The sequence below is a fragment of the Homalodisca vitripennis genome, chromosome 2, assembly GCF_021130785.1.
Source record: "Homalodisca vitripennis isolate AUS2020 chromosome 2, UT_GWSS_2.1, whole genome shotgun sequence".
Taxonomy (NCBI): domain Eukaryota; kingdom Metazoa; phylum Arthropoda; class Insecta; order Hemiptera; family Cicadellidae; genus Homalodisca; species Homalodisca vitripennis.
Genome location: NC_060208.1, coordinates 48,900,040 through 48,921,510, shown reverse-complemented (window position 1 = coordinate 48,921,510; position 21,471 = coordinate 48,900,040). Strand labels below are relative to the sequence as shown.

Below are 21,471 nucleotides of genomic sequence, written 5' to 3'. Positions count from 1 at the left end.
GAAAATAAAACTCAATACTCAGCTGTTCCTGAAACAGAAACGAATGTACTATATATTATTCATTTACCGGCGATCATAGAGGCTATGTATAGAGTTTTGTGTTTTAGTTTCACATAAAGTTTTAAAATTTTATTTTAAATATAAATAAATTAAAATGTTATACTACACATATTGGAATAAAATGCTATTAACCTTAGCCGTCAGTCCTGTTACAATGCATTATTATGTGGTGCGTTATTATCAATCCGCAATATTTTTAATCTGGCTGCTGATTTTCAGGACTTTGCGGAGCGCCTTCAAATATTCCAACGCGATTCGCTTACAGCTCTTTATTGCATTTGGTACATTGAAGGCTCTGAACAAGAAATAAGTTAATAATAAGTTCATAATACGATAATGAAATCAGTACAATAATTTTTAAGAATTGAGACATTTAAACTTGCCCCTACCTTCAAATATTTCTTTGTTCCTTTATTATGACTCAGCCATAAATTTTCTGATTTACCTTAGAACACGCAACTAATAAACTCTATTTTCCTTTGAAATGCGAGATATGTACTTATCAAAAGTAATACCCATAAAAGCAATGCGCTAAAATTTTAAAGATATGAAAATGATGAGTACAAAATATTACATTTCCCAATATCATATGTTAATGTCAACATATTCAAGATTCCCTCATGATATAGTGAAAAGTACTAGAAGTGTGCTCAGAAATGTGCTTCACAGTAGAACATAGTTCAAAAATAAACGTACAAAATAAACATTTTTTTTTTTTAATATTTAATTACTTACTAACTTTCATACATAGATTCTAAAAAATTATAAGTAACCGAATACTTTCTCCCTCTGTCTAAACGTGTAGATAGACAAAATAAAGTTCGATTATGGTACACGTCTCTCTATAGGTTTGACTGAGGAGAAAATTCTATAATTCAGGGTGATTTTTCGAGAATGAATTTAGTTATAAACTTTAAATGTTGTATATTTTGGTTGGATATCACAAAGAGCACTGGTAAAACTCTTCATAGTTCTATCTGTGTGTTTACTTTTTCTACTTAATACATCTATAGAACAGGTTGAGATATATGTTGGTGTACTCTAATTGTAACAAATTAAGTTCTAGTCTCATGATTCTGTTATTTTGGTATGTACAGTACCACTGTAATATTTGTTACCAAACGTTATTCAATACTTCAACACATATTAAAACAATAAAAAGATATACCCCCAATATTTTATATTATTTTAAGAATATATCAATGTAACAAGCATTTAGAGAACTCAGAAAGGTGGAGAGAAATAACATTGTAAGAATTGTAAATACCCATAAACACCCGGAACTATTTTTTACTTTTTTTAATTTGTAAGGATGAATATTGCTGCTAATTTAAATTTAAGATATGAAATTACTGTTTTCAATCCTTGTTTGCTCAACACTTCGTGAAAACAACAAAAAGTGCAATAAAAAATACCCTCGTTTTGCGTATTTAAATAACGTTTTGGTTAAGTATCATATCTGTGATTACCGTCCCGCTGGGTATTTACCCGGCCCACATCACTACTTGTATAGCATTAATTGGTATCTACTGAGATATGAACATAAGTTTTCACTCACCATACAGAGTTGTGGTGGGGAGTCAGCAGTTGCGTGTTACATTGCTGAGGCAGAGGTCGTCTCGTGGTGCAGCACAACGTCATACTATCACAAGGTCTCCTGGTGTTCACACACTCACCGTTCTTCACATCACTCACGCTGCTACATCGCGGTAAGGGCGGGGTGGTGGAGACGTACCGCCCTCCACTAGAGCCCACGTACTCCACCGGAGTAGTTCCGGTGGACGTCGCACTTCCGTTACCGGTTAGCCTGTTCGAGCAAGTCCGTCCCCGGGGAAGGACAGGAGAGGTGACGTAATCTCGCGCACTCCCTCCCCCACCGTTCCCCTCACGCACATAGTCCTGCGGGTAGAGACTGGGGCAGCAGCGGACGTGCCCTCGGTGGTGGACCACGTGATGCCTCATCGGAGCCGAAGGCAAGGTCCGCTGGTACACCGGATGGTAGAACCCCGGTGGAGGCGGGAGCCGGTAGTGGTGGTGGTACCCCAGGTCCCTTCTCATGTAAGGGTCCCCGGGACCGCCCGGGGTCACGGAGGTAGGAGGACTCTGAAGAAACCGCTCGGAGTTTATATACCTGTCTAAATTGCCGCATAGGTAGCTACGCTCCGAGTGGTAACTGGAAGGCGACTGGGGGGAGAAGCGGTCCTGGTAATATCTGTCCTGGTAACGGTCCGTGTAGCGGTCGTACCGGGAAGGCGAGAGAGGTGGAACGTACCGCTCGTTGGGCGCTGGAGCAGGGGGCGGGTTGTAGCGGTCTGAAGTGGCGGGCGAGGCGGGATGGTAGCGGTCCGAGGGCGCCGGGGCGGGAGGCGGCAGGTAGCGATCGGGTGGCGGGATGTAGCGTTCTCCGGGACCCGGTGGTACCAAGTACCGGTCGCCGGAGTGGTGGAGGAGCAGCAACCTCTCCCGCCGCACGTAGTCGTCGTCTGGGGCAGCCATCCTGCCCCGGGAGCCTTGGTCAGGACATCTGCAAACATACAAATTTCTATAACAATTGTGTAACTCTAACTCTGGGGGTACAGTTACAATCATGCAATGATGCTTCATCATCACCGGTCATCCATGGCCACTAATACCTCATCAGGTATTCTACCAAGATAAACGCAGTAATTTGATTCTAAACTCAACTGGATTAGGACCTTCTGTAAGAAATAAATTATTAATGTAAATGTGGTAGAAAAATTAATCAAATATTCGGATGCCATTAGTATACGACAGCCCTTCTCACAAGAAGTTGCATTATACCAATTTACCAATTAACATTGTTCCATTACATTTTAAAGTAAATACGAGTATTATGGTAAGTAATAATATTTTGATTTCTATATTGATAATCTTAGATGGTTTTCATAATTCCCTGTTATAATAAAAAATATGTCCAAGTACAATAATTACACATTCTGGCTATTTATGCGTATAATAAATGCTTGTAGATATTTTTTAATTCTTATTTAATATGTCAAGTAAAAGTGTATATATTTTTCTAAGTCTGGTTACATTGAGTTTGTTTCACTTAAATAGTATTTAATTAAACTAATAGTATTTAATTTATTTTAAAACACGAGGTTTCATTTTGCCGTGAGCTCTCAAAATCCACACAAACATATCCCTCAAATTACATATCACAAAAAGGAAGAGCCGGCGCGCGTCAGCTTATCTTCTTTAAACCCCTCCGGAGAAGTCTTATGTCCAACAAGTCACATTTATTTACTTGGGTCTTGGGACACGAGTATATTACATTTCATGTCACCAAGGGAAATTGATGTTTTTAATCAATTACATGATCGTACAACATACATTCATAATTGAACTTTTCTATTACCGATAATAGAAATTTGGTTTTGTTGTTTGTAAAACATTTTAATCAATTAGACGTTTATACGAAAAACATTATAACATGAAAATGTTCGATTGGATGTAGAAAATCTGAAGCAACTGAATTATATATCTTCGATACCTGAATTTATTGTTTTTGTTGTGTACAAAGCATCGGGCTAGAATATCGCAGGACGTTTGATTGCCCTGTTATTTTAGGACGGAATGTGACAATACATACATTCCAAACTCATAATATTATACTTGGTTATTGAAGCAAAAAGATATTTTAATGAACTGGAGTTTCGGTAATACAAATTTTGTATATTTGTAGAGTACCTATAGGAGACTCTGACATATGTTTTTTTGTTAGTTTGACATGTAGTGACATTATTGTTGTAATATTTGTCTTTCAAAATGTATATGGCTCTTCAAAATGCAAATAACTGTAACATTCCATTGAGCCATGAAATGTATAACCGTCTAAAATGCATGTAACGTACGTAAGTATGTAAATACATGTTAGATTTTTATTAACATTACTTTCGTTAGAAATTATCGCAATCTTAACGCAATAATCTGTATTTCTATACGATACTACCCGGTGGTAACAATCAAGTTATTGATTTAAATTTGTATAAGTGGCAATAGCCCAATTTAATTTCAATAAACATTGAATCGCAAAAAGTACTTGCTCCGCCGGGACTCGAACCCGGATCTCGCACTTTCCGGGTGAATGTGCTACCATTACACCACAGAGCCCTCACTTTTAACGATTCAATTATTTTTTATTTGGGCGTTTATATATATATATATATATATATATATATATATATATATATATATATATATATATATATATATATATATAGTAAATTACTGTACAAATAAAATGTTTTTAAAACATTGGCACTATATTTCATTTCGGTGAAAACCGTCTTCAGGTGCATAAATTGTATAAAATATAAAAGAAAACAGTACAAACGAAAGTAAATAAACAGTAATAAGGATAGAATATATATATATATATATATATATATATATATATATATATCCGTGTATCTCTATGAATTAAAAAAAGAAAATAATGCTAGGTAATTGTACGTTTTCCTTTATTTTGAGAATGAAGTATCCCATAAGTAATCCCATAAACTACAAATTTTATAAACGTATGATTATAAATGCAATTTGCTATTAAAATATACCGTAGCATTTATACATCATCTAAATTTATAAATCAAAAAGCATTTTTATTTTATTATTTCCTAGATATGTGTCTAGGCACTGTCGCCAGCCCATGTCACGTGACTAGTCGCGGTGTTGCCACGTTGTACATAATCAATCGCCCACATGGAACAACTTTGTATTCATGCTTGGCCCTGAAGACAAATATAACATTGAAACTGCACCCACATGAAACAACTTTGTATTCATGCTTGGCCCTGAAGACAAATATAACATTGAAACTGCACCCACATGAAACAACTTTGAATTCATGCTTGGCCATGAAGACAAATATAACATTGAAACTGCACATGAAACAACTTTGTATTCATGCTTGGCCCTGAAGACAAAATATAACATTGAAATTGAACCCTTCATGTGGCTTCAGTAAATGTAAGAATATATCTGACTGTTTTATGAAGAAGCACTTACAGCTTCAATAGCTACATTTTACTCAATACTTTAAGAATTCATTTAACTTTCCTCCTGTTGAACTCTAGTCAACGAAGGTGGGTGGATTGTAACTGTAGGCGGATGTTATTAAACATGATTTTAAAAACACATCAAAAATGTTACATAACTTCCGCTACATTTGAACTGATTATTAATTAAATTGACATTGAAATAATTATATGTAACAGTGATTGTAATATATGTCATATGATTAACCTTTATGGTATACTTTGTTTAAATTCGTTGGTTTCCGTTTCTATAATTTTTTACTTTTATTAATTTTTTAATTTTTTAGAACAGTGCAATCATTTTAGAATTTTATTTTTATTCTTACTTAAACAAGTACACTACAAATAAATACATTGGCACCCAGTTCGGAGTTATGTTCAAAGTTTCAAGTCTCGAGGTCGTCACTAAGTTAATTTAAAATCTTCACTACTAATTTACACTAAGTAAGACCGACCACTGTCAATGTGCTCTACACCGTAAGCTGTCTGTCACAATCAACGAGTTAAAATCTATAGCAACATTTTAGAAAATAAAGCAAGTCGTTAAAATTATTTTAAAAATAGACAACACTTTCTCTGAGTCAATGGATTTACTCATATTAGCGTGGGAATTGGAACTAAAATTATGACGCAGACTATCCATTTTCAGTTCCTCACACAGTTTAATAGACCTCGGTTTAGGAAATGAACACGTTGTTATCTTCGTCATAAAATAATAGGCCGTACAGAATGCTTGGAATACTTTGAGAAAACAAGTCATAAAAAATTTCATACTTGAAAAATACAGAAAATTTTCAGCGTATAGTGCTTATTTTTGCATTTATTATTGAAAAAACAATGTAATAAAGCTTATATCTGAAATAAAAATAATTGTCCAGGAGTCGTCAGCCAATCTGCAATGTATAAGCTCACAACCTAATTTTTCTTGAAGTCGATAAGAATTTTCTTATGAAAGAAATCTATCGTCAGCCACGCTAAGTCTTGGTTTAGGTTAAAATCTGGGTTTATCAAAAGGTTTAAAATTGAAACGATAAGTTTTACTCAGATTACGTTTATTATACCTTGGTTCATTTACAAACGACCGTCAACCACAAAAATAATAGTTGTATTATGTCAAAAAAAACTGGATAAGGAGACTGAAATTGGTGATTTTAAGGGTTTGTATATGGTTAGCTGATGGTGGTTCCGACTTCCAACCCTGGCGTGGCTGACGATCGGTTTTTTTCTTAAGGGAAACTCCACTATACATGTCAATAAAAACTAGGTTGTGTCGTTATACAATCGAAATTGGCTCTCGACTGCAAAGGCTTCAATAAAAGTAAACAACAATAGACCCGAACAGGTAGCAACTAACCACACTTACTCATGCTAAAGTATAAAGAGGGTTTAGGCTGAGCGGTTCGTTTGTCGATACCAATACTCTAAGCCGATCAAATTTTATGTCCGCATTGTGGCTTTATCCCTTTCTGCGGTGAGTATAAGCAATACGGTGGTAGTAAAATTATATATTTTATGTATTTATTGGCTAACCTTTAGCGAAGCCCATAATAATACAATATAGCTAAATGAAGAAACATTTATCACGAAGTTCTAAACAACTAATACATTTCAAATATCCTCAAGAGTCAGTGTGGAGGTGAGCAACAATTTCAAAAGAGAGTGTTAGAGAGATACAAATGTCACCCGTTAAAGCATCGAAAGGCTAAATTTAGAGAAGTAGGTATTCCATTCCTTAGTACATTTCTGAAAAATTCTTATAAACTACTTAGTCTTATAACATTCTTCGTCTCATCTCAAAATGGCGTTTGCACAATGTTTTAAGAAGTATGTCAAAAACAAAGCAGGAATATGAGTGTTCACGATAATTATCATATTTTCTAGTAAAGTAGTGCAACAAATGTCAAAATTTCGTAGGTAATGTCGTTAGCCATTTTCTTAAAAATATATTCGAAATAGTAGGCTCTCAAAAAAATTAAAAGCTACTGATCGGTTATTACACAATGCGACTAACACAAATCACTTCGAATATATATATATATATATATATATATATATATATATATATATATATATATATATATAATTATATATAGGCATTTGTTAACAATTTCGTATAAATCAATCTATTAATCCATCGATGCACTTTGAATCTGATGTATTACTATATTAACTACGAATACAATCAACGTTTGCTTCGAAATTCCCCAAAAAATGTTTTGTTGTTAAAAATTTGCATTCCAACCAATATCTTGAATTTTTCCATTTATTAAGTACAACATTTATACATTTACGTCTTTTCAAATCGTTGAAACAAATTTCTTTGATATCTAAAAGATCCATAAAAATTCATTTATTAAGTACCGCTTATCAATCTTGTTGATCAGTGTTAATTTACATAATTTAAATATTCACTGCTAATTAACATGTTGAAAGTATAACAAATTAAAGCACTACTCATTCATAAATTTATTTTAAGTAAATACATTTATTTTACACTTTAAGGGTGAATATTATTGAAACGCCCTGTTTTGTTTGACATGAACCTCGTATTACGCTGAATTATGATTTTATGCTATAAGCTCCACATTGTTAATTCGCTGAAAGAGGATAAAACTAGTATTATGCTAAAGTTATAAAAAAATACCATTAGTTTTAACCGTACGAATGTTTGCAACCCTGCTTAGGTGCTGCCTACGTTATTGAATGGTGAAGTATGAAAATGGAAGGATTATGTGTAAATGGGATTCAATATAAATGCATGAACTGTGAATGGGGATTGCTTTTAACACTTATTTATCCAATACTGTTTACTCAGTTGATCCTACATTTACATTGTAGTTAATATTTAAAGTGTAAATAAGTAAAATGCCCTGCATAAAACGTAACGTACACATCTTTATTAACTTCGTCTTCAAGTCAAAAGAACCCAATCAACAAAATTGCTATTTATAAGAGGAAAAGTTCAAAGGGTGAATTTTCCTGGTGAAGTCTTACAAAGACGAAAGTAGCATTGAAATGAAACCGACCGAAAGTCTTTGAACTTTGAAGAATCGACTTTGCTGTACTTTTCTTGGAGGTTTCAACCATAACAGGCAACCAGAGTACCAGAGAACGGAAATCAGCGCAAACTTAAATGTAGAAATTAGGAAAATCTTTACAGGACTTTTTTTATTTTCCAGTAGTGTGAATAACTCTCGCAGATGTGAATAACTGTATTTCAAGTTTGCATGACTGAAAACTGAAAGTTTTTATTTTTCACATAGTCAGTATACGTACAGCATGATGAAAAAATATGTGTGAGAGTGTAAATTAGTACAAAATTATTGATAATCAAAAAGATAGGCCCTAAAAGGAATTGCCAGCATTCTCGCAAATCAAGTGGGAGGTTCGGGATCAATTCCTGACAGAGTAAATACTATCTATTTATCAAGCTTTCTTTAAGTATTTATATATATATATATATATATATATATATATATATATATATATATATATATATTTTACTTGAAATTTTCATTTGAATTTTTTCTTGTCACAAATTTTAAATGTCATTATCTACAACATTGATTTTATATTACTGTAAATAAACTGCAACGACGCAAAGAATTCATAGAAACACAATTATGGGTAATACGTGATGTTAACAATGCAAAGTTTTATTAGCTTAAAATTACGTACTCATTAGAAGTTAATTTAATAGTCCTTACTATGGTTATTTACTGTTAAAGTTAATTATAGGTTTGTTATTAGGCCATCCATAATCCTCAACACTTTTTACATACATAACAAGTTTATCTCATAGTCGTTTTTAACGTATGTTAATTGCCGAATAAATAGGCACCTACGTCATATTCATTCTAACTTTTTAATTATTTTGGAAGTATTTATATTTTATAAATACTGTTCTTTGATTGAAAATAAGACCGTAGAAATATGGTCACAACCTTTAAGATCATGTTCCTCAAACATCTTTTAGGGCCTCCTAACGCCTTCACTACGAACGAGACGTATACCGACTTCAGGTAACCGGAATAGTAAACAATTGCGTTCACAGCAATCAATGTGTTAAACTGCGATGCATCTACAGCTACAGAATATGTTATTAACACTTACTGCAACAGGAGTCATACATCGAATTCAGGTCAACCAGAGTAGTAAAAAGTTGCTTGCACAGAAGTCAATGTGGTAAACTATGATGCATCTATAGCTACAGAATATGTTATTAACACTTTTACTGCGACAGGAGTCATACATCGAATTCAGGTCAACCAGAGTAGTAAAAAGTTGCTTGCACAGAAGTCAATGTGGTAAACTATGATACATCTATAGTTACAGAATACGTTGTTAAACTATGATGCATCTGTAGCCACAGATTAGGTTGTAAACACCTTCACTGCGACACGAGTCATATACACAGTTTAGGACAACCGGAATAGTAATAAGTTGCCTCCAATGTGTTAAGATCTCAAAACTTTCAACTTTAGCCTCTAGGATTTACTCTTTCGGAAAACCCTAAAACCTATAGTTTTGTAAATAAATTCTTCAAATATATCAATAGTTTTGTCTTAGTCATACTTCGGCAGTTAACGATCTCAGCTTTGTGGAATATAAGTTGCAACCTGCATTCCAAAACTTTCTACTCTAGGTGACGTCACTTGAATACGGTTTGAAGTTTTCCCATCCACCGAGAGATCCTTTATCAACGCCTAAAGCAGAGATTCCTCGGCAGTCGCAAAGGATTATGTGGGAGAAATGAAAGCCATAAAAATCCTTTTATCTTGAGGCAGTTCCCGCATTGAGCTCTAGCCTGGCCCACTTTCTCTTCACCCGACTGTACCTTAACTTTTTCAGACCATTCCAGAGTACCCCTTTGTTATTTTGCTCTAACATTATTTTATGAAAGACCATTCAAGCCTTTCGCTCTTTGCTTTCCTTAATTGATGTGAAACTAAATCATGCTTTATTCCGATAAAGGGATTACGCCGACTAATACATTACTATACAGGAACATACATTCTATGTATTATAATCATCGAATTCAATTTTCACTACGGGAATACTACAGTGTCATACCAGCAATACGAGAGCACATTTCGTTCCATACCTATATTAAGCAGTTCATTATAATATTTAATAACTAGCCGTTATCCACGGCTTTGCACTCAATTTCCTGTTGGAAATAGCGACCCCATGCATAGGCTTAGTCTTTTAAAATCTGATCATTCTAGACATACGTGACAGTCACTAAAAGATATTCTAACCTTCTGATCCATTTTAGATTTATGTATAAAAATTAGTTTGGGATCTGGAAGTCCAAAAGCGAAATAAGTTTTATAAATTACCGTGAAATATCTGGAATGTCTTTTCGACAGTCCATGATATTTTTTTAAAATACAATCTATTGAACTATTTCAGGTCAGTGTGGAGGAATAACAAAGTCAAAGCCCTTAGCTTTTACTATTAATGCTCTTTTACGAGTAATTACACAAATTGTGAGGCTGTATGTAATTTAAAAACGGAAGAAGGCATATTTTATGTTATCCAATATATTATGTCAATGTTCATGATTAATAGATCTCAAAAATATACTTCGTAAATAATGCTTCTACACATTTTGTGTAGTACCTCATTTTGTGGCAACCAACCGTTTCAGTTAACAGCGTCTCCAAGAGCCTTTTTTATGTGGATAATTCTATATGTGGTCCCTAAAACATTTTCTTCTCGGTGTGAACGCCAAGTTGTATTGGTACATCTTGCTCCTCTGTGTACCCCTTTGTAAGTATGCGTGATGATGGGCTGCCTTGTATTGAGGCAAAGTATTGAGAGAAAGTTTTTGTCGGCCCATTTCTCTACATTGTTTTATAGTTGATACATTCTAGGCCTTTAAGGTTGTTGCTGGATGCCCAAATTCGTCGTAGGCATATAGCAGTTTCGACTCTTGGTATGTCTCTAATGGATTGTAGCACGTCGTTGATGTTAAACAGTTTACAGCTAATTACGGCACCTGGACTGAACTCTGTCTTTGTAAGGGGACATTTTGAGGTGTGGTGGTTCAATCGCACTCTTTCAGAGCGGTCCCGTAGGAGGTATTTTATCCTATTAAAAAGTTTCCCGAGGATGGCAGTTTCAGCCATCTTGTGCAATAGCGTGACTCGCCTCACTGATACAGTAGTACGTAACCTGCTTCAGAATTCACAAGAATTGGCCGGTGGACATTTTCCCAAGAAAAACGTCTTTGATATGCTAGGTAAAAGTAACTATTTCATCCACGCTATTTATGTGTATTATAAACCCAGTTTAAGTATCGTTCAGGCTGACAAGATGGCTTGTTGCAAGGAGCAGCCTGCTTATTACTATTCGTTCAGCCAGTTGTCTTAGAGAGCTTGTTAGTGCGATGAGGCGGCAGCTGTCCATATTAAATGGGTTCTTTCCTTTCTTTACAGTTGGTATACTTCATTTTTTTCAATTGATTGGGAACTCTAGTATTGCAGGTGAGGTTTTTATCAGTATAAGAAGAACCTTCTTTGCTACATCCCCAAGGTCGATTAACATTTCATGAAATACCTGTCTATAGCATATGCTTTCTTCTTCTTCCATTGGGTTACGGGATGTTAGGTTTCCAACTTTATTTCAGAGAAATCGTACATGAAATATAGATAAATTTTTGGTCGAGGCACTGGAGTGGGGGGTGATTTCAACAGTCTTTCTTTCCCACTTTTATCTATTTTTAGTTACCTACTTTGTAGAAGCTTGCACGATAAATCAGCTATTTGTGTACGTGACTTCGGCTTTTTGCCTCTACTTTTTATCGGTAGATGTTGTTGCTCTTTTCCATTATTTTTTTCAGAGTAGATACAAAGCGCTGGGCTTTGGTGCCATCTTTCCTGAAATCGAGTGTTCTCGCATTTATTTTGCCTGATTTAATACCTTAACTCAGAATGACCTGCTTCTTGCGAAAGTCTGAGTGATTTGTATGCTTTATTTCTGTCGGATTTCAGCTTCTCCAGCATGGGATTACAGAATAGGTTATTTTCCTTTCCCCTGCGAATTCATTCCGTGGCGCATTTTAGTATGATTTCAGTTATAGTCATGGTAGTGTTTTCAGGGTTTGAGACTATAAGCATTGCAAATTCCTCATTGGTACGTTTGGAATAATTCTCCCACTTTGCTGTATTTAAATTCCAGCTTGCAGCTGTGTTTAGGGGTCGTCTATCATTTGTAATTTTATAGGTCATTAGGGGAGCTCCATGTCCGCTGCCTCCTGTGTCATCTAATAAGGTGACACTTGGATGAGGATGACTGATGACTAAATCTGGTATAGATTGGCTTCCTGCAAATAATAGGAAAGTGAGGGATATATTTGGTACGTCAAGCAGGAGTTTGTCCACGAAATTCCTTCAAGAACCGCCCGTTGGTAGTAGTTCTTGGATAGCCCCATTTAGTGAACTGTTGAAATCCCCGATAATGATGCTCTTGAGTTGTATCTCTGTTCCATCTCCACTAGACAAGGCGTTATAGTAGCATCAATGTGAACCGCTTCGTCTACGTTCGGCTTTGATAACTTCCACCTTATCACGTCCGTCATTTCATGAATAACGGAGTCTTACTGATGATTTCAGTTTTAACGTCTGCTGATGCTGCTTGTCTGTTCCTTTTCAGTAAATGGTTTGAATAAACAATCGTAGAATGGAATCTGGGTGCTTTCACAATAACATACACGTCCAGAACTGTCTTTGAGGACCTTGTCTAGGTTATGGCTTTATCACTTTATTACGTCCGTCATTTCATGAATAACGGAGTCTTACTGATGATTTCAGTTTTAACGCCTGCTGATGCTGCTTGTCTGTTCCTTTTCAGTAAATGGTTTGAATAAAACAATCGTAGAATGGAATCTGGGTGCTTTCACAATAACATACACGTCCAGAACTGTCTTTGAGGACCTTGTCTAGGTTATGGCTTTATCACTTTATTACGTCCGTCATTTCATGAATAACGGAGTCTTATTGATGATTTCAGTTTTTAACGCCTGCTGATGCTGCTTGTCTGTTCCTGTTCAGTAAATGGTTTGAATAAACAATCGTAGAATGGAATCTGGGTGCTTTCACAAATAACATACACGTCCAGAACTGTCTTTGAGGACCTTGTCTAGGTTATGGCTTTATCACTTTATTACGTCCGTCATTTCATGAATAACGGAGTCTTACTGATGATTTCAGTTTTAACGCATGCTGATGCTGCTTGTCTGTTCCTGTTCAGTAAATGGTTTTGGAATAAACAATCGTAGAATGGAATCTGGGTGCTTTCACAATAACAAACACGTCCTGAACTGCCTCTGAGGACCTTGTCTAGGTTATGGCTTTATCACTTTATTACGTCCGTCATTTCATGAATAACGGAGTCTTACTGATGATTTCAATTTTAAACGCATGCTGTTGCTGCTTGTCTGTTCCTGTTCAGTAAATGGTTTGAATAAAACAATCGTAGAATGGAATCTGGGTGCTTTCACAATAACATACACGTCCAGAACTGTCTTTGAGGACCTTGTCTAGGTTATGGCTTTATCACTTTATTACGTCCGTCATTTCATGAATAAACGGAGTCTTACCTGATGATTTCAGTTTTAACGCCTGCTGATGCTGCTTGTCTGTTCCTGTTCAGTAAATGGTTTGAATAAACAATCGTAGAATGGAATCTGGGTGCTTTCACAATAACATACACGTCCAGAACTGCCTCTGAGGACCTTGTCTAGGTTATGGCTTTATCACTTTATTACGTCCGTCATTTCATGAATAACGGAGTCTTACTGATGATTTCAGTTTTAACGCCTGCTGATGCTGCTTGTCTGTTCCTGTTCAGTAAATGGTTTGAATAAACAATCGTAGAATGGAATCTGGGTGCTTTCACAATAACATACACGTCCAGAACTGTCTTTGAGGACCTTGTCTAGGTTATGGCTTTATCACTTTATTACGTCCGTCATTTCATGAATAACGGAGTCTTACTGATGATTTCAGTTTTAACGCATGCTGATGCTGCTTGTCTGTTCCTGTTCAGTAAATGGTTTTGAATAAACAATCGTATAGAATGGAATCTGGGTGCTTTCACAATAACATACACGTCAGAACTGTCTTTGAGGACCTTGTCTAGGTTATGGCTTTATCACTTTAATTACGGTCCGTCATTTCATGAATAACGGAGTCTTACTGATGATTTCAGTTTTTAACGCCTGCTGATGCTGCTTGTCTGTTCCTGTTCAGTAAATGGTTTGAATAAACAATCGTAGAATGGAATCTGGGTGCTTTCACAATAACATACACGTCCAGAACTGCCTCTGAGGACCTTGTCTAGGTTATGGCTTTATCACTTTATTACGTCCGTCATTTCATGAATAACGGAGTCTTACTGATGATTTCAGTTTTAAAACGCCTGCTGATGCTGCTTGTCTGTTCCTGTTCAGTAAAATGGTTTGAATAAACAATCGTAGAATGGAATCTGGGTGCTTTCACAATAACATACACGTCCAGAACTGTCTTTGAGGACCTTGTCTAGGTTATGGCTTTATCACTTTATTACGTCCGTCATTTCATGAATAACGGAGTCTTACTGATGATTTCAGTTTTAAACGCATGCTGATGCTGCTTGTCTGTTCCTGTTCAGTAAATGGTTTGAATAAACAATCGTAGAATGGAATCTGGGTGCTTTCACAATAACATACACGTCCAGAAACTGTCTTTGAGGACCTTGTCTAGGTTATGGCTTTTATCACTTTATTACGTCCGTCATTTCATGAATAACGGAGTCTTACTGATGATTTCAGTTTTTAACGCATGCTGATGCTGCTTGTCTGTTCCTGTTCAGTAAATGGTTTGAATAAACAATCGTAGAATGGAATCTGGGTGCTTTCACAATAACATACACGTCCAGAACTGTCTTTGAGGGACCTTGTCTAGGTTATGGCTTTATCACTTTATTACGTCCGTCATTTCAAGAATAACGGAGTCTTACTGATGATTTCAGTTTTAAACGCATGCTGATGCTGCTTGTCTGTTCCTGTTCAGTAAATTGTTTGAATAAACAATCGTAGAATGGAATCTGGGTGCTTTCACAATAACATACACGTCCAGAACTGTCTTTGAGGACCTTGTCTAGGTTATGGCTTTATCACTTTATTACGTCCGTCATTTCAAGAATAACGGAGTCTTACTGATGATTTCAGTTTTAACGCCTGCTGATGCTGCTTGTCTGTTCCTGTTCAGTAAATGGTTTGAATAAACAATCGTAGAATGGAATCTGGGTGCTTTCACAATAACATACACGTCCAGAACTGTCTTTGAGGACCTTGTCTAGGTTATGGCTTTATCACTTTATTACGTCCGTCATTTCATGAATAACGGAGTCTTACTGATGATTTCAGTTTTAACGCATGCTGATGCTGCTTGTCTGTTCCTGTTCAGTAAATGGTTTGAATAAACAATCGTAGAATGGAATCTGGGTGCTTTCACAATAACATACACGTCCAGAACTGTCTTTGAGGACCTTGTCTAGGTTATGGCTTTATCACTTTATTACGTCCGTCATTTCATGAATAACGGAGTCTTACTGATGATTTCAGTTTTAAAACGCATGCTGATGCTGCTTGTCTGTTCCTGTTCAGTAAATGGTTTGAATAAACATCGTAGAATGGAATCTGGGTGCTTTCACAATAACATACACGTCCAGAACTGTCTTTGAGGACCTTGTCTAGGTTATGGCTTTATCACTTTATTACGTCCGTCATTTCATGAATAACGGAGTCTTACTGATGATTTCAGTTTTAACGCATGCTGATGCTGCTTGTCTGTTCCTGTTCAGTAAAATGGTTTTGAATAAACAATCGTAGAATGGAATCTGGGTGCTTTCACAATAACATACACGTCCAGAACTGTCTTTGAGGACCTTGTCTAGGTTATGGCTTTATCACTTTATTACGTCCGTCATTTCATGAATAACGGAGTCTTACTGATGATTTCAGTTTTTAAACGCATGCTGATGCTGCTTGTCTGTTCCTGTTCAGTAAATGGTTTGAATAAACAATCGTAGAATGGAATCTGGGTGCTTTCACAATAACATACACGTCCAGAACTGTCTTTGAGGACCTTGTCTAGGTTATGGCTTTATCACTTTATTACGTCCGTCATTTCATGAATAACGGAAAGTCTTACTGATGATTTTCAGTTTTAACGCATGCTTGATGCTGCTTGTCTGTTCCTGTTGTTCAGTAAATGGTTTGAATAAACAATCGTAGAATGGAATCTGGGTGCTTTTCACAATAACATACACGTCCAGAACTGTCTTTGAGGACCTTGTCTAGGTTATGGCTTTATCACTTTATTACGTCCGTCATTTCAAGAATAACGGAGTCTTACTGATGATTTCAGTTTTTAACGCATGCTGATGATGCTTGTCTGTTCCTGTTCAGTAAATGGTTTGAATAAACAATCGTAGAATGGAATCTGGGTGTTTTCACAATAACATACACGTCCAGAACTGTCTTTGAGGACCTTGTCTAGGTTATGGCTTTATCACTTTATTACGTCCGTCATTTCATTAATAACGGAGTCTTACTGATGATTTCAGTTTTTTAACGCCTGCTGATGCTGCTTGTCTGTTCCTGTTCAGTAAATGGTTTGAATAAACAAATCGTAGAATGGAATCTGGGTGCTTTCACAATAACATACACGTCCAGAACTGCCTCTGAGGACCTTGTCTAGGCTATGGCTTTATCACTTTATTACGTCCGTCATTTCATGAATAACGGAGTCTTACTGATGATTTCAGTTTTAACGCCTGCTGATGCTGCTTGTCTGTTCCTGTTCAGTAAATGGTTTGAATAAACAATCGTAGAATGGAATCTGGGTGCTTTCACAATAACATACACGTCCAGAACTGCCTTTGAGGACCTTGTCTAGGCTATGGCAAGGACCGGTTTCCCGTGTAATGATTTGCGTATTCATGGTGGTCAGGTGCGCAGGTGACAAATCGCTGTTGCTCATTTAGCGGTACCCAGGAGACACGCGTTGTAGACAATGGACTAGAGGAGGGTTGACCCCGTCAGGGAGGGTACTACAACGCAAGAGTGCGTTGAAATCAATACTTGTTACATTTTAATATCAACTTCCCATTGTATTGTTTTTCATTTTACTTTATGAATAAAAATTTCACACGTCAAAATCTCTTATGAGTGTATACAGTTTCTTTAAAAATTATTTATTCTTCTATTTTCTCGCTTCCAACATGGTTACCTTCAAGACAAATAAAAAACTACCTATTAGAAAAATTATAAAATATTCATTTACGCTCAACAAAATTCCATAATGTGGCACGTACCATAATCGAACCCAATGTTGCTTACAGAGAAGTGATGCTACGAACACAATTTCAAGTCTACGGATGACTGTGATTTTGAGTTATCACACGAACAGACAGACATAAATAACATTTTTCCAGCTATCGAGTGATAGGCTTCGCTAAAGCTCAGCAACTAATTTGTCACGTCAATATTTTAAATTAAATTATTTGATATATTTATTTATATTTGATATACATATCATTATCAAATATACTGTAGTATAGGTGTTAACGCACCACTACTCTCAATATAATATAAGTCTGAATGGTCCAAATAATGTAATGTATTTACTATCTCAGCATCAGTCTTTAGTCGGTGAGACCAAAGGTTTGCAGTTTGATGGGAATCCGGATCAATAATAAAATCGTATGAGTATACAGAGAGAATGTGAACCTCCAGCTACTCTAGACATCTCAAATTTTGTGCTGAATACTGGTACAGTTATTTATTTAACTCAGCATAAGAAACATTGTTCGTCTGTCCAGACTTCTTCAGACAATTATGGATATCCATCGCCAAAGCTAATCTATTTATTTTAAATATTTTACTTTTAATCTTCCGATCGTACACTTACAACTGAAAGAAAGTATAATTACTAAAATTTTCTAATTAACAATTTTCTCAGAGTATTCTAAATAAGTCACTAACTACCTTCTGCGCTATTATAAATAATGCAATTCTTTTTTGTAAAAGGTAAAACTTTTATTCCTCCACAGAGCGCTAATTTGAATACTTTCGTAAACTTTTCCAATCAAAAAGTTGTGAAATTTAACAGAGGTCAGAGACGAGCGACAAGGGAAAGTAGAATCATAAAGGTTGTAACTTCCTGCTTCTTCAGTCTCCGTGTTCATTTGCCACCTTATTTTCCTCTATAAATAGATGTATTTGTCTTAATTTCAATAAATAATTACATAATTAATACTGCTTAAAAGATTTAATATGTTACAGAAACAACCTTTCAAAATAATAAATAATTTCATCAAAAAAGTGTATGAATATTTTTTGTGAACTCGATATTTGTATGGGTTAAGATTGTTTATTCATCAAAACCTTTTCAAAATTAATGTGTTCTCGCTATATAATCTATCAATCCATAGACCATACTGATTTCAAATTGTTTGCAAAATTTATTCCTTTATAATCATTGTTTAATCAGGAAAAGAGGAACAATAAAACGGGAAATTCCAGGATTAAATTGAAAATTATTTTGTTGGCACAGATAATTATTGCTTAGCTTAAAGAGTTCCAATTAATTTCACTGAATACTGCCCTCTGAAATATTAATGTTACTATTACAACGCCCTAACTCAGAGCTATCAAACAACAACTGGTAGCAATATACATAGTTTTGTATTGTAATAATTCCTGTCATCTGATACTCATAATAATATTATAATTGCGAAATATACAGGAAATTATATTATTACTGCAATTACTAAATTTCTGCAAATTGGGAATTCTTGATAACATTTTCTGAATCAGTAAAAAATGGTTTAATTATAAAAGTCGCAAACAGAAGCAGATAAACTACATGTCAAAATGTAAAGCAATTATGGAAAAAATGTGTAAAAAATTCCAAAATCTTATTTTATGTTTTTTTTTTAATATTACTAGAATCAGGTAAAAGTTTAATTACCTGTAACCACGCATTTAAAATGTCTTTCTAATCAAACGTTTTACCCATTATTAATGATACATTCATACCATAATATTTTTAACTATTAGTGATTTGTCATCAACATACATTGGTATAATTTGAATGAATTCCTATTCCATTTACTTACGATAATATATTATTTTGAGACAGCGTTGCGTACTGAAGAGGCTAGCAACCTTTATCTACGAATCCCGAACTTTGACCAGTTGACGGAGGCCTACCGCTCACAAACAAGAAAATTAATAATTATCCTGTGTTTAGTGGTTTACTGCGAGACGATTTAATTATAAGCTGAATTCCTCATTTTAAAACTGAATTTCAATGTCAAAACTGACGAATGTTCTACATAAGCTGAAGGCAAGTAAGTTGTATCTGATATTCATTCATCATGTCGAGTCTTAATTCTGTTAATACGTGAAGTCGTGTGCGCAGCTGTGGGGTTTTTATGCGTTTAGCCCCTCAGGGAACAATCTCAATACATTGTTTAAACTTTACGGATGAGTATAGAAGATTAATTTCTTGCGATAAAACTAGTATAATAAATATTAATTGTGATGTATTTTACATTATTGATGAATAATAAGGAATAAGGCCAGGCGTGTAGTGATATGTCTCATACTATAGTATTTTAATAGGCATACAAGTTTAACTTTGACCATGTGTTACAACTGGTTTTGTTAATGCAGCAATATTCTTTTAAATCGTTAAAAACCAGGTCTGTATCAAGAAGTCCGTTAAAAATTAAATATTGCTATAGTTTTCTTTCTACTTCTTCAACCTTCGTACAATTAACAGTTGCAAAATAATACCTCGAAATACCAGGAATGTATTAATTTCAGTTGTGATTAACATTTTGTTTATTTGGTTAAACGAGTCAAACGTAAAAATATCTCTTGTAACACGCTGAAACCTTGCTTTAAATATACTTCATAATTGAATGTTTTTATTTATTTCAACATCTAACTTCAAACTTGTACCGTAATTATCAATCAATAAAATTGTATAAATATTTTTCACCGATCATTATGTGACACACAACTAACTGTCTCAAATCAATACATACAGTAGTTCTAAAACATGATTGACGTTATCTTTTTTGTATCAGAACTCTAACATCAAGACTTTATATTTCAATATTGATACCATTTGTCCACATACAACGGTACAGCCATAATTTTAGTAAAAAAACAATAAAAATATTTAATATTAAACATAAAAAGTGATGAAACTGAAGATTTATAAATATATGAAGTCGGATTATATTAAACCTCACAGTGTTATGTGGCCCTTATATGTCTAATGGTAATGAGTTTCCTTCTCGAGAATCAGATTCATTAAATAAACAATAGACCATACATACTCTCAACGGTACGAAATAAATATAATGAGAGTTAACACAAATTCGAGACGTTGAAAGTAAAACCAAATCACTTATATTTAATTTTAACTCCTCTCCGAACTTAATATTACACCAAACCTAACTAAGATGTCTTTAAAATGTTAGATTATCCTTTGTTGATATTAAACGTTTCTCTTAGGGCATTGCTTTGTTACTGCTAGGAGAAAAGGTTGAGGATTCGGTTACAAAACGGCTCTTTGCATTAGAGATAGAAAGACTGTCGTATATGTCTTTGTCTCTGTCTCATTGCAAACATGAGAGGAACATTGTCTCACAGAGTGGAAAATTAATTAGTTTCTCAAAAGCAGACATATCTAGCACTGTGGTACGAGAATATCTTATTGAGATTAGATGTTTTTGTTCAAATTATACTTTTAACATTCTTCTTAAATTATTCATTAAATATCAGAGTAACTTAATTTACATTTCAAACTTGCTACTATTTCTAACAAGAGAGAGGTGCAATATTATAGCTGATCAATTTATATTACAACTATTGGAAAAATAAAGGAGTGTTATCCCCTTAACAAGTTCAACTTGAAGAAGTGACATTTTAGGAAAAAAAACTTATTCTTGTATGAATTTATTTTCGTACAGACTCTTGTGTAGATAGTAAATTTAGCAGTGCACCAAGGAAGAACATGACAGAGGTGCTATCTATGTGTCGCCACGCCATCTACGTCGGGGATGAATTGACACCGTTCAATCACTTCTACTACATAACCCTTATAAAGAATCTATTGCTATATATAATCAATGCTTTCTTCTTGCTTAACCACAAAATAAGCTCACCCGATACATGTATTCGTGTTATTTCTTACCTTATATACTGGAAAGCTTTATTCATTCTTGAAACATATCCTCACACCTCTATATCTGAAAGAGTTTCTGCCTCAATATAATAAACCAT

At 34.9% G+C, this 21,471-nt stretch overlaps 1 protein-coding gene across 3 annotated transcripts in view; it reads right to left on the bottom strand.

Annotated features, from left to right (window-relative positions):
* The window catches only part of LOC124353925 (inactive rhomboid protein 1), a 291,736-nt gene that overhangs the window by 162,015 nt on the left and 108,250 nt on the right, over positions 1-21,471 (bottom strand). For all 3 annotated transcript variants that reach the window (XM_046803984.1, XM_046803985.1, XM_046803986.1), the window contains one exon: positions 1,619-2,584. In XM_046803984.1, the coding sequence (XP_046659940.1) occupies positions 1,619-2,556 (938 nt within the window). In that variant the 5' untranslated portion in view covers positions 2,557-2,584. The remainder of the gene's footprint in view (positions 1-1,618; positions 2,585-21,471) is intronic.